General features: G+C 38.3%; 1 protein-coding gene across 2 annotated transcripts in view; it reads right to left on the bottom strand.

Annotated features, from left to right (window-relative positions):
- Positions 1–17,430, bottom strand: part of TFAP2D (transcription factor AP-2 delta) — a 45,707-nt gene that overhangs the window by 11,698 nt on the left and 16,579 nt on the right. For both annotated transcript variants that reach the window (XM_026682541.2, XM_087949128.1), the window contains exons 4-6: positions 10,053–10,218; positions 9,675–9,793; positions 117–258 (exon numbers count right to left, since the gene is read on the bottom strand). In XM_026682541.2, the coding sequence (XP_026538326.2) occupies positions 117–258; positions 9,675–9,793; positions 10,053–10,218 (427 nt within the window). The remainder of the gene's footprint in view (positions 1–116; positions 259–9,674; positions 9,794–10,052; positions 10,219–17,430) is intronic.

Genomic DNA, 17,430 nt, shown 5'->3' with positions numbered 1-17,430 from the left:
ACTTGTTATATCCACCCAACTTCAAAACCATTTGCCTTGGAAGCCCAATGTAGTGTTAAAATAAGTAGTTAGCTTCTCGACTCACAGGTGAGCAAAGTAGCATTTAAACAACTTACTTTGTTGCTAGGATCATTTTTTTCCTTGCTGTCTGTTCCTTCTGTTCCATGTGTTGCCTAGCAAGATGTTCTCCAACTGCTTTGGCTGGGAATTCAGTTTCACAGGTATAGCCAAAATCTCTGGCCAAATGCAAAGCTTCTCCTGTGACCAAACAAAATAACAGTGAATTATACAAGCAGCCTGTGTTATAAGTGGGCTCTTTCAAAAACTTTGGTTAGTTAAAAAAAGACTCTTAGTTTTTTGCCTGAGATGGATCATTCAGGAATATCACTGCCCATGAGAAGATAACACCCCCTTATTCTTTTAAAACCCATAAACAGCAAGGAGGAAAACCAGCAACAGTTCTTAACATTAGGAGGTTTCACCTGAATAGAAAGAAATGGAGTTAACTTCTCTGCTGATTTATTGCTGTCATTCCAGCTCTTCTAGCGATACAGTTGGATGGAATGAAAGCTGCTAGCTAAAAGCTAAGAGAGGGATCTAATAGATGTTGCCTAAAGAGGGAGTAAACCTCCCTCAATCACCTCCCACGGAGAATCTGATTTGTGACGCTCATTTAGTACTCCCAGCTAGAGAATTAGAAACAATTACCTCCTCCCCAGGTGTTACCATATTTCTACGGGATTTTCCTACTATTTTCTATTACTTTTCAGCACTCACAAGCTCTTTGTGAGTCTGTGTATTTTGTCACTGTTTTGTTTCCTTTGGATCTTTCATGTATTATTCATTTGAAGGGTCTCTACACTGAGCCATAGGCCAATGGAACTGAGATACTGGATGGTTTGCTCAAGGTTGGGCCTGTGGCTTGACCAAAAATAAATCCTCACCTTTAAAGCCAACCTTGAGCTACATGGGTTTATTCATCCCATCACCCAGGTGTCAGGCATGTACTCTGTGCCTTCAATTTCTTGAGAATTGAAATCAGTGGTGGAATTCAATTTTTCTTACTACCTGTTCTGTGGGTGTGGCTTATTTGGTGGTCATGGCTTGGTGGTCATGTGACTGGATGGGTGTGGCTTAGTGGTCATGTGACTGGGTGGGCATGGCTTGGTGGTCATGTGACTGGGTGGGCATGGCCAACTCAATGTCACTCACATCAAGGGGTGCCTCCCCTCCCAGCCATTCCTTGTTACCCAGCCTCAACTTATCTATAGTTCTGTAAAAATGTTGTTCACCTTTGTTTGACTTTATTATCTGCATACTATAGATGTACTTTCATGGATCACTGAAAGGAGGAAATGGCTCACATGCTTTACTCAAGAGTGTGATAGGCAACAGGCTTTTAAGGGGCTGCCACAAAGAAAGGGGGACAATGTATTTTCCAAAGAAGCAGAATGCAAACAAGAAGCAATGGATGGAAAGTGAACAGAGAGAAGCAACCTAAAACTATGGAGAAACTTTCTGACAGTGAGAACAATTAACCAGTGGAACTGCCTGTCTCCAGAAGTTCTGGGTGCACAATCACTGGAAGTTTTTAAGAAAAGACTGGACAGCCATTTCTCTGAAATGGTATAGGGTTCACCCCAAGCTTCCTTCTAAGTATTATTCTGACACCTTTCCCAGGATTTCTACTCAGAGTTTGGCATCCTCAGTTTTCTTGCCTGAGCTGGGGGTTGGACTAGAAGACCTCCAAGGTCCCTTTCAACTCTTGTTAAACACATGTGTATTTTATGCTCTGGACTATTGACATTGAATGCATGTAAACCCTGAAAAATATGTGGTAGCCCTGGGCAAAAGAAAGGCAGAAAAATCACTCTAGGTGTAGGGACGGTGTAAAATATTAACACATGATAAATAATGGAACAATTAAAAATAATAGCACAGAGTTTTATTTCTCTCTCTTCCTATTTTTTTTCTTTCTTTCTCTCCCTTCCTCTTTCTTTCTTTCTTTCTTTCTTTCTTTCTTTCTTTCTTTCTTTCTTTCTTTCTTTCTTTCTTTCTTTCTTTCTTTCTTTCTTTCTTTCTTTCTTTCTTTCTTTCTTTCTCTCTCTCTCTCTCTCTCTCTCTCCCTCTCCCCCTCTCCCTCTCCCTCTCCCTCTCCCTCTCATACACACACACACACACACACACACACAGAGCACTTAACAGACAGGCATTTTGGAAGCAGCTCTTTTAAATTTCTCCAAGGCTGGAGTGGATTCCCCCACCCCCTCTGTCAGACCGCACTCTTTCTCACTCCAGACACTTTAACTCACACGGGGAAAGCGATACTTGCAGCGTCCATGCCTTTCTTCCTTTCCCCCAGGGAGAAAGAGGACGTGGGGAACGGAGAGTGATCGCAAATGAGCGACCGGGCGACCAGGTTGGGGGCTTGGCCAGCCAGGGGTCGTCACCGGTTCGGCGACCCACGCCAAATAACTGTTACCAGTTCGCCCGAGTAGGTGTGACCGGTTGAATACCACCTCTGATTGAAATCCAATTTTGAAGAAGCCAATGCACGTTAGAGGCATACCATGTGAACAACAGGAGCGGGTGAAGCAACTATATGCCAATATTAGCTTGTCACTATTTCTTAGTTATATAAATCAGATGAATTCAATTTTTCCTCAACTTTTCATCTGGAGGACTCAAATTCAGTTCACCATACTGAAGATTTGTTTAAGCACTTGTATTTATTTTAATTCATAAGTCTCCAAATAATGCAGTTTTCTTTGCATAATTATTTATTTGTTCCATAGCCACCCATCTCAAAGAATTGAGCCTGGGCAGCGAACAATCATAAAATAATGACAATGACAAAATTAAATATATATATGGCAGCCAAGAAAAAAAATGTCATCATAGATATCAATGCAGCTAGAAAACAGGACAAATAAGGCTGGGCACAAAACCAGTTCTTCTTATAAAAAGCAAACAGGGTTGGGGCTATCCTCAACTCTGAATGGAGAATGTTCCAGAAGGCAGGGACAATGGCAGAGAAGGCTCATCCCCTAGTCTCCATCTTCTGTCATTCCTTGGCTGATAGGACACATAGCATGCCCAGCCTAATATTAGCATTTTGCCCAGCCCAAATTAGCATTTTGCCTAATATACCCAATTCTTCTAAAATATTTTCTACCACTGTGTATGTGTTGATATATTTGATTTCTATCTTACATACATTTTTAATTGGAAAATTTCACGGAAAAATTTAGAAATACGTGGATTTTTAAGTCTAACATAGCTCAGGAGCTTAGTCATAAAGATGAAAGTAGAAAACTCTGTATCTGAATGTAAGACAAACACATTTTGATGTTATCTTAGCACAGTCAGAGGTGTGGCCTTGTGATCCATTGACATATAACTAATGTGAAAGAACTTTATTCAAGAAAAAACTGCTGACAGAACATTTAAACAACATTTGCTATTTTTAATGCTTGCCAGCTTGGGCTTATTTGATAAAATGGTGGTAATTTTGTGGAAGTGCCAGTTCACAATCACTCCTTCTCCTTCTCTATTGTTATAGGTGCATGAATCAATATGAGCTATGTATGTATGCATGAGTACATGGGTGAACATAGCGGGCTTATTTCCTCGTTCCATAGCTTAATCAGGAACACCTCTGATATATCATGAAACTCATGCAGTTTTCAATAGATTGCAATCTTACTTGAGAAAGGGATGATATAGGGTGCATTCAGCCCAAAGAACTAGAACAATAAATGTTGGCTATAATGACTGGAAAGAAGTTTTATAATAAAGAGTTACAAGAACAAGAAAAACAATGAGGAGTAGAATTCTTTTCCTATATACATTTGTTCATTCATATAATATATTTCTAACACCATTCGTCTTCTTTTCATCTTATCCAATCATCTACTCCAGGGGTGTCCAACCTTGGCAATTTTAAGACTTGTGGACTTCAACTCCCAGAGTTCCTCAGCCAGCAAAGCTGGCTGAGGAACTCTGAGAGTTGAAGTCCACAAGTCTTAAAGTTGCCAAGGTTGGACACCCCTGATCTACTCTTTCAACAACTCCTTTCCCAACTTAAGACCTTCCTCTCTGTTCCCACCAATGATAGAATTTATCCCAAATTATGTAGTATGCTGATTCATCTTTGTTTTTCATTTCTAGAGTTAACTTGTCCATTTCAGCGCATAGTAAGATTTTGTTTATTATTTCTTCTTCACTCGGTATAACTGTCTCTTTCCAGTTCTGGGCAAATGTTAACCTTGCTGCAGTAATAATATGTATAATCAAATAAAGCTATCTTTCTTATATTTTTTGACATAATTCCTAACAGAAAGCATTCTGGTAGATGATCTACTTTAAGACCCAACATTTCCTCCAGCCACTTCCCCGTCCTAAGCCAATACCCCTGCGCTTTATTGCAGCACCACCACACATGATAATATGTTCCCTCCCCCACCCGATGTATTGCTATGCAAGCCACATCTTTGATCCAGAGAACCAGCCACATATAGTAAGACTGATAGATGAAGAGGCACAAAACCCAGTCTTTAAAGTACATATGGGAGGTAGACATTAGACCTCTCCAAGAAAAAAAAGACCCTTATTTGATAAGCTGTAGGAGGGCAGTGGTTGAAAATGGTGATGAGCAAGTAGAACACCCTGATTTGCGGAGAAAAAATGGGTTTTTCTTATAGTTAGGGGAGACCCCCCCCAGGAAGGAGAAAACACCCATGGAAAAAAAATCCCTTTGTCCCACTTTTTATTTTCTAGAATTGTTATGGACATTGCTGGTCCCTTGCCAAAGTCAGCCAAAGGAAATCAGTCTAGCCTTGTAATTTCTGATTATGCTATGAGATGCCCTGTGGCAATTCCCTTCTGCAGTTACCACAAAAGTCATTGCCAATGAGTTGCTTAAACTGTTCAGTAGAGTGGGTGTACCTAATGAGATTTTCACAGATCAAGCCCCAAACTTCCAATCTGCTTTGCTAAAGCATTTATATATATATAGCACTGGGGATATCTGGCGGGAGAACCCACAGACAGATGGATTAATTGAATGATTAAATCAGATTCTGAAAAACATGTAAAAGAAATCTGTGCAGGATGATTCAAACACTGGAACATGTGCCTTCCTTATGTAGAGAAACAGGCTTTCCATTGGAACCATCCCTTTTAAGTTGCTGCATGGAAGATGATCAAGAAGAGTCATAGATGGGGGTGAAGGACAGTTGGACTAATAAAGTTCCTAATAAAGTTCTCAGTCCAAGAGAAAAACTGCAGAAACTAGGTGACAAGGCAAAGAACACCCGAAACTTCTGCCAAATATGCAAAATGCAGGTATGATATAAAAGCCAGAAACAAATCACTAGAAGTGGGGCAGATAGAGTGTGGCTTCTGTTGCCTGCCAGGAATGCAAACCTGCCAACTGCAAAATGGACTTGAGATGTGAAGAAACCACAGCCTGTTATGTCAACCAGTGGATTGAAAGAAAACAGCCAAGTCTAGAATTGTGAGCTCATAGGTTGGATTATTCAGCAGAGCAATTATAAACCTGCTTGTCACTCATACAGAATGCATTGAGACATGGGTAGAATTCAGCTTATCTTCACAACAAAAAGCAGATCTAAGACGTCTTCAATCATATTTTTACAAATAAGCCAGGCGCTACTACATTAGTAGAGCACAGAAGCAGAGATCATATTACACATCATATTACAGAGTTGCCCTGAGGAAAGAAGAAAAAAAAATCTGTTCTTGAACTATCTCCTAGTAAAATGGTCTTCACACATAGTTTTAGTTCTTAAGGCAAAAAAGAAGTTATATTTTGTGTAGACCTAAGACTTTTTAAGCAAGCAACTGTTCGATAGTTAGCCTGGCCCAAGAATAGATAATCTAACAAATGCATATGGAAAATACTTATTTATTTTGGATTTAAGTAAGGCCTATTGACAAATTTCTTTCAGGGAAACTCCCAAAGTGAAACTAAAGGTGCTTTTTTCAAGAAGTAACTGGACATTCTACCAGAAAGTCCAGTTGCATCTTGAAAAAAGCACCTTTGGGACAACCATGACTTGGATGCAGAGGTGGTATTCAGCAGTTTCTGACCAGTTCTGGAGAACCGGTAGCAGAAACTTTGAGTAGTTTGCAGAACCGCCAAATACCACCTCTAACTGGCCCCGCCCCCATCTATTCTCTGCCTCCTGAGTCCCAGCTGATCGGCTGGGTCTTCTTTTGCTGCCCTGCACAGGAGAACGGAGCTGGAAAGCAGGTTAGTGGGGTGGGGAAGGAATGGGATTTTGCAGTAACCTTCCCCTGCCACGCCCACCAAGCCACACCACACCCAACAAGCCACGCCCACAGAACTGGTAGTAACATTTTTTGAATCCCACCACTGCCTGGGTGACTGAGAATCTCCGTAGACATTCCGAAAGTGAAAGCTTCTTCCGTACAGGCAGTCCTCATTTAGGAATCACAACTGGGAGCCACAACTCAGTCATTTAGCAAAATGATTACTATGTGAATCCATGACTTCACATTTGAGTTTCAGCTTTCCTTTGCTTTACAGGTCAGCAAAGCTTATCAATGTGAGGATTGGTTGCAAAGATATATTTTCATCCCCAGTAACAGCAAACTGTTGCTGTATGAGGAATGTGCTAAACAAGGACTACCTGTACTTCATATCTTAGAACTCCTACAACTCTCCAGAGAATAAATATTTGTGGGCCAGGGAAAATGCTATGAACCATATTTGGATTATATGATTTACTTCAGAAGAACATGAGGAACGATTGAAGGATGGTATTTTTCCAGTCTTAAAGTAGCCAACGTAACTATTAATCTAGATAAATTTCAATTGGGGTTTTCAGAACTTACTTGGGATTCCTTGGTGTTCTCTGAGCTTGCTTGCTTGCAGATGTTTCATTACCCAATTATTTGAGATAGTCAATGTAAGCGAGTGTGGGGTTTGCTTCCCATTTATATAGAATAGCTTCCCCTGCTAGTTTTGGTGAAGGTGTTGTGTTCTCCTTGGCAGTTCCCTGATTAGGGTATTGTTTTAATCCCTGTTTATTTGCATGTTGGTTGCTAGGTGAATGTGTTCTGGTCTTCTTTTTTTCTTCTTAGCTTTTTTATTGCCTCTTTTGAAAATGCATAAATATGGTTTATTTCTATGTGTCTGTTGATGGCTGAAGTCTTATTTAGGTTACACCATTGGCTTGATCTCTTAGTTAGGTTACATTATAGATTAACAAGAAGTTAAGATGTAAAGAAGTAAAGAGCAGAAAGTGCAAGGTGTTCAACAACCTCCAACATCCCAGATGGAAGTAAGATCTTCCCCAGAGCTGTGGGGTTCTATGGTTGATTAGTACCTCATTTTTCAATCGAAGCAGGGATATTTTCAGTGTGTGTGTATAGAGCCAATGGCATCAAAATGGTGCACACATCTAGGTGATCAAACCCTGCCTCTTTTATGTTTGTGTCCATGATGCACATGACTCACCTTAAAGTGGGGTGGGAATCATCAATCACCCAGTTGCATCCACCATTTTGATGCTGGATGTCCCCGCTACAATGAAAAACCTCTTTATATGTAACAAGGAGGCAGCTCAATAAAGTTCACTAAACTCCCAAGTGTAAACAGGCATTTTAAGATTTAAAAGAGTGCTTTGTGTAGGCATCCTGTGTTAAGAGGAACCTTTCTTTTGTTCTGTGCATTGATGTTTCTGATGTGAGGGTGAGAGCAGTGTTTATGCAATAATTTTAAAATGAGGTATATTGAACCTTTTATCTTTGAAAAAGTTCTTAGCAAGGGAAAAGGGGTGTGTGGGATCAAAAATTCACAGCAATCACAGTTCACAAACTTCAACTTTGGTTAGAAAGAATGAAATACTCTTAACTGAAGAGTGGCAAACTGGTATTTGACACTGTAACCATACAAATTTGTTCTGTTGCATTGTTCAGGAAAACAGCACCACATTGCTCATTTCCTGCCTGGATAGGAAACTGACCTAGAGATTGCTATCTATAACAGAACAACAAATGAACCATTGAGAAGACCTCAGAATAATAAATAGAATAGAATGGAAAAAAGCTGGAAGGGACTTTGGAGGTTATCTAGTCCAGCCCCCTGCTCCAGCAGGAGAATCTATACCGTCTCAGACAAGTGACTGTCCAGTCTATTCTTAAAAACCTCCAGTGATGGAACGCCCACGATTTCTGAAGGCAAGCCATGATTTCTGAAGGCAAGCAAATCTTCCTCAGGAGGCACTAATAGGATGTACCTTTAGCTACTATGGCTGTTTTCTGGCTCATCATACTTTCCTGTAGCCACCATATCACTTTGTGCTGGAATGGAAGTAGTGGCTGGCAACCCAGATGAACTTAGCTATTGATTTATAGTTATAAAAACAATGTGCTGAAGGTTTGTTAAACCAAGGAAAATCTGAAGAAGTTTGCTGAAGATAGTTGATGTGGAGAAAAAAGCTAGAGTTCTATGGAGGATGACAATGGCAATGTATGGTCTAATCTGTGCAGATGGATAAAGGTAAAGGATAAAAAGGGATAATAAAACTATTTTATCATCCCAAGAAAAGCCAGCTAATAACCTGACAAATGATCTTGCTTTGTAGTATAAAATGCAAATGGCATCTTATCAGGACTTGAGAGGAAGGGAGGAGGAATTCAAAATGGAATCCTAGTACAGTTAGTTAAGTTTATCAAGTGAGACTAAAAGACTTTTGTTGCCTACAAATATTCTGGAGTTGTGCACTGATTTTTTTTTTATTATCAAACCCTAAGAGACCACATCAGCCACAATCTGATTTGTGGAGAAGACTGAAATGTTAAAATACTCTCCTAAGCCATGGATGTATTTCATATCCTCCTGTCTTCTATGAGGAAAACATAGACAATAATAGAGAAACACATGGCTCCCTTCTCTACTCTCTACCCATCCTCCTGCAAAACTAAAGCTGCAAAAGTGCTATACATTATTTCTAGCTTACAAACACTTTTTTTTAATCATTTCACCCAACTGAGGCTGTGGTGAGGGACTGAAAAAAATGCATGCTACCTTACTGAAACAAAATCTAGCCATATTGCTAGGACAAAACATCATCCTTGAATTTTTATTCCTCAATTGCTCTTATAAGAACAACACATTGGTGCCTAAACAGTCTCTCTCATATGTAGGTTAACTGATAATTCCACTAATAAAAGTGGATAATATTCTTTAAACTGCTAAAACATAATCTGAGTGTTAATTATACGTGTGTTCTAAGACCTATTTTGGAGGCTGACCATTGATTTATTCCTACATATTGCTTGATACCATAAATGTAGACATGTGTCAACAAAAATACATTCATGTGCCACAAGAACTATTTTGTCAATTAATTTTTGTAATTGAGTACATCCTGCTAAGGTTTTACAATCAACATTAGCATGACTCTCTCTCAAATTATTTCCCCACCTGACATAAAAATTTAGAAGTGAATTTGCATAGGAATCTTCAGAAATCATGCCACTTATATTAAATTCCTGATTTTGCAGTCTTTGTCTAATGATTTTTAAGAGTCTTCTCGTTTGTTCCAGAGTACTCAAAAATGTAAGTGTAGCCCAGGAGCAGACACCAAAAAGTCTAACATCACAGGTAGAACAAATCTTACCTTCCACCAAGGATGTCAAGAGGGTGACGTTGGCTGCTTTTCTCCTTCCGGCAGGCAGATTGAGGCCCAGTCTATCCAATTTCTCTCTTAAACACCTCCCTCCGTTTTTGGATTTTGCTCTGTTAGGGAAGGAATGTGGAGGAAGGTGAAGACAATCTTCTCTTTAACTTTGCTCACATTTGTTTTCCATTATTTGGTTATTTACAAATATCCCCAATCTCTTGCTTAAGAGCTGCATGTTTTCAGTTTGCAACTTAACAACTTTTCTTCTGCAAGAATAATTAAAATGAAACAATAAGCAAGGATATGGATGCTCTTCCCTCTTCTAATGTAACAGATCTTCATTTGCCCTCATGCACTTTGATTTTTGTTTCTTACCTTCTCAAAATCCCTCCCAAAAGAGAGGCATTGAGACATTCTGGTGGAGACAATCGTCTTTTCACTTCTGCAATGGTCACTTTGTATTTGGAAGTGGAGCTGAGTAATGATAAGCGACCAGGAACTGAACAAAAAAGATCTGTGGGATTAACGACACAGGTACCACCTGAAATGTAGATTAAAGTAGATTGTAAGAGGTTCAGCCCAAGAGCTTGTCAGCTGAAATCTTTGTCAATTGTAGCACTTTTAAAAGCTCATCTCAATAAGCAGAACAATTGAGATATTTTTAAAGAACAAAAGTAATTTATAATTCATAAACAGAGATACAATTTAGATTTGTGGTGGGAAATCTTTTTTTTTTTTACAGTGAGTCCCTACAAGGGAAAACCACACACGTGGGCTTCCATTTAAAGTAACTGCTGGTCGCAGAAGAAGGGAGAGATGCCGGGTGGGAAGAGATGCCTAGCACACTGCAATATCCACAATAAATTGCAATTCAGCCCGCATAATGTCATATGCACAATGATGCCATAATCCAAATGCTTCCATTACAATTTTTGTTTCCAGTTGTCTGGTGCAACCCCCTGAACTATGGGATGCTGTCACTACCCTTTAATTAATTATTTTATTTTATTTTGTCAAGCGATTATAAGATAACAGGTATAAGTATAAACATGGTTATGAATACATGAAATGGATACATATAAAAAAAAATAAAAAGAGACAATAGGACAGGGACGGTAGGCACGTTGGTGCACTTATGCACGCCCCCTACAGACCTCTTAGGAAAGGGGTGAGGTCAATAGTAGACAGTCTAAGGATAAAGTTTTTGGGGTTTGGGGAAGAAACCACAGAGTCAGGTAGAGTATTCCAGACGTTGACCACTCTGTTGCTGATGTCATATTTCCTGCAATCAAGTTTGGTTGCGGTTTACCTTGAGTTTGTATCTATTGTGTGCTCTTGTATTGTTACGGTTGAAGCTGAAGTATTCATTGACAGGTAGGACATTGCAATATATAATTTTATGTACTATACTTAGATCGGACCGAAGGCGGCATAGTTCTAGGTTTTTTAGGTCTAGAATTTCAAGTCTGGTGGCACTGTTATTTGCTTCCCCCTTACTTCCTCTATGGATCCATTAACCAGGGACCTAAATTTCCATATGCCTATTTAAAGGTTGTGGCACACAAATCCATGGCCCCTTAGATTAAAAACAATCAGTACCCCAATCCAACTATCCATCCCAGTTCTACCTTAGCCAGCTGCATGACCTTGAGCCAATCTCTCTCTTTCAGCCCTAGGAGGAAGGCAAAAGCAAACCATTTCTAAAAATCCTGTACAGGAAGTTGCCAGGAGTCAAGAATGACTGAAAGGTACATCTTTACTTATGCCATCTCTATCTATCATGCTTCTGCAATCAGGAATAGCCTCCTTTTAAAAATTCAATCAGTGTTGTTGGCATTCTGAAAATTTTTCTAAACTGAGTTATTTCAGGAAATCTTTGAGATATGAACTGACTCCACTTTTTTATTGGTTTGGAAGTGTGTGATGTTGGTCAGATCAATTGTATCTTTTTTATTTTATTTTGATGTATTATATGTGGCTAAGAGTCTTTTTTATTGTGATGGGTATAAATCTAATAAATAAAGAAATACAATTCATTGTCATTGACTTCAGATATTTGCTCCAGTTCTTAGCTGGAAATAATAGTTACATACTAAAATTCCGATATGGTGAGAAAGATCACAGAAATGCACATTTGATGGCTCTTTCCTCTCTTCCCATGACATCACTGATTTAAAAGAAGAGAAGCAATTACATTATTATTTCATTTGTTCACTTCATTTGGCAACCCATCCTCTATTAAAAAGGTGACAAAACAAATTAAAAACTAAAAATAGCATGAAGAATAGTAAAAAATAAAATAAAATGAGCACCAGTAAAACCAAAACCACATTTGCTATCATAGTTTTTAACTAATCATGAAAACTGAATCATAGATTGGTTCAGCACCATATCAATGGAACAATAACTTATGTATTTCTTCACAGAAAAAGTTCCACATTTGGGACATCATATGCAGAATGGCCTTGTTATATATCACTCACCTTATGTATTTCCTTTATTTTTTTGTGTCCTTTAGACATTTTTAATATGTGTTTTAACTCCTTTAACCTAATGTTTTAATTGTTGTAGGCTGATTTGAGATATCTTTTAATAGGAAGTGATATTGAACTGCTTCGTATAAATTCATAATGCTATTCCCTTTTGGAATAAGCAATATTATGCAAAGCAGAGAAAAAGAGTTCCAAGTAATAAGATAAAGAAGTTAAAGGCCAAAGAGAAGAGACAATAAAATTTACCTAAATCCAATCTAACCAGTGCCACTCCATATCATACCTCTGCATATATAACCATAGCTCTCCATAGCTTTCTATTCCTGTAAGCCAGCCTTGTATTCAACGAATCAATTCATACAGTGTCTTTTGTTTGCTCATCTTCTTGTCTCCCTTTTCTTAAAACCCTTCTTGGCTTTCCCAGTCTTCCCTCCCTCTTGACAATTCAACTGGTGCAGAATGCAGCAGCACAAATAAAAAACAACACTGAATATTCAGCACATGAGGCACCTTTAATGTTTTTTGGTGTGCTTCCAGTGCAATTCAAGGTATAATTTGTCCCCTTTAAAGCCCTTCTTGGGTTGGAACTGGGTTATTTGAGGGGACTGTCTTTCCCCAGTGGTTCCTTCTTGTCCAATCCAATCCATCGGGATGGGGATTCCTTGCATCCCATTAACTGGGATCAGAACCCTACAGGCCTTTCACGAGGCCCTAAAGATCTGGCTTTGTGACTGAGCCTGAGACCCTGAGTATGTGCACGTTTTTCATTGTATTAGTAATTATGGAGTACGATGTTTTCTTAGCTGCTATTTATTTTAATTCATTATTGCTATAATTGTTTTTATACTTGGTTTATATTTAATTCACCACCATTGGTTGAGGGGGGCAACTATACAAATTGAATAAATAAATTCACTCTTCCTTCATTATTAGTTTGTGGTACAATCCTCATTCATTTTCACGATATGATTGAGTCATAGTCTTGTTTATTTGTTTATTTTATCTGGACCACATTCCTTCACGCACATCCATTTCTCAACCTATCTCTTCTTTTTGCATCATTCATACTTAAGCAACTCATTCCCACTGCACTCAATTTACATTTATTTATGTCCAGTTCTCCAGGTTATACAGCAAAAGTGAGAAGAAGCACAATTATGCAAACAATCATTTTGCTTCTCTTGACAAACATTCATTCCTCACAATAGGCCATATGCTATCTACTGCCTGCCTATCAACATATTCATGTCTTCAAATTTCTCCATCCTTCCAATAAACATTTTTTCAAGAAGTATGACTTTAGTTATTTCATCTATTTTCCTCCCGGTTTTTTTTATATCTTTCAAATGTTCACTCTTTTCGCTCTGTCAACACAACTATGTTGGGTGTCAATATATTACTTTCCAGATCCATACATCTCATTACATCATACTGCCTAACTAACATTTTCTGCAAAAGGATCGTCTCCATGCAAAGTGACGTGTACCTTCATATCTCAAAACAACATACCTCTAATATCACTGCAAAAATTCCTTATACTTTATTCATGAATAGATTCAACAACCAAAGAGGTATAGTACTTTCTTAGCATCCTCCCTGCTTCATAAGATTCCACTCATTCTTATAAATGCTCCATTTCCATTGCATAACTGCTCTTTTTACATATGGCAACCAACCTTCAACTCAACTCCATATTCAAATGGAATATTTTATAATTCAAGTTATTCACTTTCATTGTGGGAAAATGCTCACTTTAAATAAAGGAACCAAAGTGTTTGGAGATACATGGCATAAAAACTCTAGTGATTACTGAGCTTCTGGCCCAAAGAATGCAAAACAGTCCCAAACTAAACAATGTTAGTTGGGGACTGTTCCACAGGAATAAAGAAAACAATGTAAATTATTCTATGACCTTTGTAGCTGAGCTTATGGTCTGACCTGATGCCTGTAAAAATGTTCTAAGCCCATCTGCTTATACTGATATTAGCACTTTTTAATATGTACAATGTCCTTTATTGTACCCATATACATGTCTTTTTTTTATATCAGGAAAAAGGCAAAAATCCAGTTTCTGTTATCAGTCTCCTTCCCCACCAGAGTCATCTGGCTGTTTCAGTCCATCTGTTCTGTTAATATATACTTCAGAAATATAAGGAAAGAGTAAGATATTATTTATTTCCCACACTTCACGTAAAACAACCTAAACTAAATTTTCTCTCATTCACACATTTTCAGTACAGGTAGTTCTTCACTTAGTTATGACAGACTCCCGAAAAGCCACTTATGACCCAATTTTGAAGTTATGACAGTCATACTGCCAGAGTCACATGATCGTATTTTGGATGCTTGACCTCTGGGTCATCTTTACAGCCATTTGCAGCATCCCACAGTCATGTGACCATGATTTTTTATTTTTGCTGGTTTCTGGCATTTACTTCTGGTTTCTGGTAAAAACAACAACAACCATCCATTGGATAAAATGGATTTGATTAATGACTGTGGCAGTCACCTAACCACCACAAAAATGTCATAAATTGAGTCTGATCACATGTTGATTCACTTACTGACCCCAACAATTTACGACCATAATTCCCAACCCAATTACATTCACAAGTTGAGGTAACTTAGTGAAGAGCAAAAATCTGCTTTGTAAACTCAGCTCTGCTGTGCTCGCAGACTCTCATACGCTGTTAATCAGAATTCTGCTCAACAGTTTCCAGGCATACTTTAGAACCAACAGCCTTAGAACTGGCAGTGAAGATATTGTACTGGTAGACGGCTTCTGCCTTTTAAAATTATTTTTATTATTTTATACTGAGCGTTTTCACTGATTTATTGACATATTTTAACTTCTGGAAGATGGCAATTTCTAATTGTTTTTGGATGGTGACCTCCAGAAGTTGCTAAACCACAAATCCCAACATACCTCATGCTTTTGGCCATGCTGGGTGAAGCTATTTTAATGGTTTGTTTCAGAGTTTCCACTGAAAAATTGCATGGATATTATTTGAGGCCAAACAATGGCCATACCTGAGAGGACTTCCCTGGTCCTTAGTATATAGGTCTCATCTAGCTTACTTTATTATAATGATAGCATTGCAATCTCTAACAGGTATAATAGTGAGTGTGAAGGACCTTAAAGAACAGACTCCCAATCACATATAGTCTTTTTTAGAGGAAAGGATGCTGTTCTCTGTGTTATGATATGACACAGAGATGGAACTTTTTTTTTATTTAGGAATGTCCTTCCAGAAGGACAAATTTGATAAATTTCACCTGAAAAATCCTTCTTTTGACATTGGCCTTCCCCAACCTAATTTCCCCTATCATTTCCACTTAAGCGATTGTTTTTAACTTTGTTTAGTCTATAGCTATGTAGTTTTTACTTACTTCTACCTTGTTTTACTCTAGGATCACTTCATGGTCATTATAAATGTTTCAGGAATTTCTATAATGAGAAGCAGCATAAGAAAACTTCTTATATACTTTGAAGAGACACATAAACAAACATACGGAATGATCAAAAAGATATTTCCTAAAATGCAACACCTCTTGCATTATGTGATAAATAAAAACAATGATTTCTGAAATCCAATTTTCTTAATAAATGTAAAAATTTACAAAGGGATACAAATGCTGGTTCCAGATTAAGTTAGTTGAATGTGAAACAGGTAAAACCAGTAAAACCAACAAGTTAGTAAAACGTAGCATTCCAATGACTTTAAAACAGTGTAAATGCAACAACCATCTCTCACCAATGTCTGTTTGATTCATCTGCAACAGAAATTGGCATTTCAAAGAAAAGCAGACTTGCTTGACAGTGAGATGCGTGGCATATACATTCAATAAATAAACAAAATAAATAAATAAATATTTAAGGGTTATATTGTGCACATGCTGACATTAGCCTACTTACTAGATTTCATTCAGTCAAAAAGTATTTCATGAACTTAGTTGAAGGCACAATATAGTTCACAAAACAGTTGATTTGCATACTTGCATGCAAGTAGAATATTACCTGCAGTATGGTTCTTTATATTGTAATGTCAAAGACAAATTAAGTCAGATTTCACAGACAAGGTAGAAATGAATCAATTAAATATTAATATTTCTTTGCTATAATCTGGCCTTATTTGTACAAACAAGGTGTCCTGAATACATAATTGTACCATTTATTAACCTCACTTTGTTCCAGCCTTTTTCATTGAAAACTTCATCATTTGGTAAAACGCAACCAATTGCGCGAAGCACTATGGCAAAATTTTAAAACACAACTGCCGCATAACACAGTATCATTTGAAATGGTAGCAAGTAGTGAAGATTAAAAAGAAAATAGAAGACTGAAACCCCCAAAAATGTACTAGGTCAGAGGTCTTCAAACTTGACAGCTTTAAGACTTGTGGATTTCAATTCCCAGAATTCCTCCTCCAGTCATGTTAGTTCAGGAATTCTGGGAGTCGAAGTCCACAAGTCTTAAACTTGCCAAGTTTGAAGACTCTTGTCCTAGGTACACTTCCAGAATTTAGTGGGCTTATGGACCGTATTTTGGACCGTCCTCTCACATGCCCTATTCTGCCTTTCTCTCTTTCTCTCTCACATATTCTTGCCCCAGCCCCCAGCTGTAGGATCCAAACTTCTTTTGAAAGCCCGCCCCCCAGCTTCTAAAGGCAGTTCCCTTATGAAATGTCCACTACTGCTACTATTTGAGAAGCTCAAGGCCAAATCTGCCTTGGGCATGAAGAACTAGCTGTGCATTTCCTTGGATCTCAGCCAGCGAGAACAAAGACTCAGCTTGAAATAAAAGGAAATTCTTCTCCGTTTAGGCAATTCACCAGTTAAGTTGGTAAACTGGGATCTGAAGTTCTAAGCAACCTTTACGGTTGCTGGTACCATGCAGCTCTTACTCAGCAAGCAGAGTATCGGCTGAAGAGCGGAGCCATTGAATGAAGTGGGGGGGGATGCCTCTGGAAGTAAAAACAAGCAGTTCTTGATCACGTCCACCATAATGGCTTTCAGAATATGGCTGTTTCCCTCCATACATGGTGGTAACAGTCCCAGTTCTCAAGTTTCTCTTTTTTTATTTTCCTTAACCAGACATTTTTTATTTGACTACCATGTGTTCCATGTCAAGATATAGAAGATGTTGGCATTGACTTCTTTTGCAGTTACGAGCAGAGATGCTTCCAAGTGTAATTCTAGCCTGGCAAAATTGACAGTGCACCAATTCCCTGTCTTCCACCCCTCCACTTTCCCCCTTAACA

The sequence above is a fragment of the Notechis scutatus genome, chromosome 1, assembly GCF_049901735.1.
Source record: "Notechis scutatus isolate UNSWTSFEM ecotype Mainland chromosome 1, rNotScu1.2, whole genome shotgun sequence".
Taxonomy (NCBI): Eukaryota; Metazoa; Chordata; class Lepidosauria; order Squamata; family Elapidae; genus Notechis; species Notechis scutatus.
The sequence above is the reverse complement of the archived record's forward strand: the minus strand, read 5'-3'. Positions and strand labels throughout refer to the sequence as shown.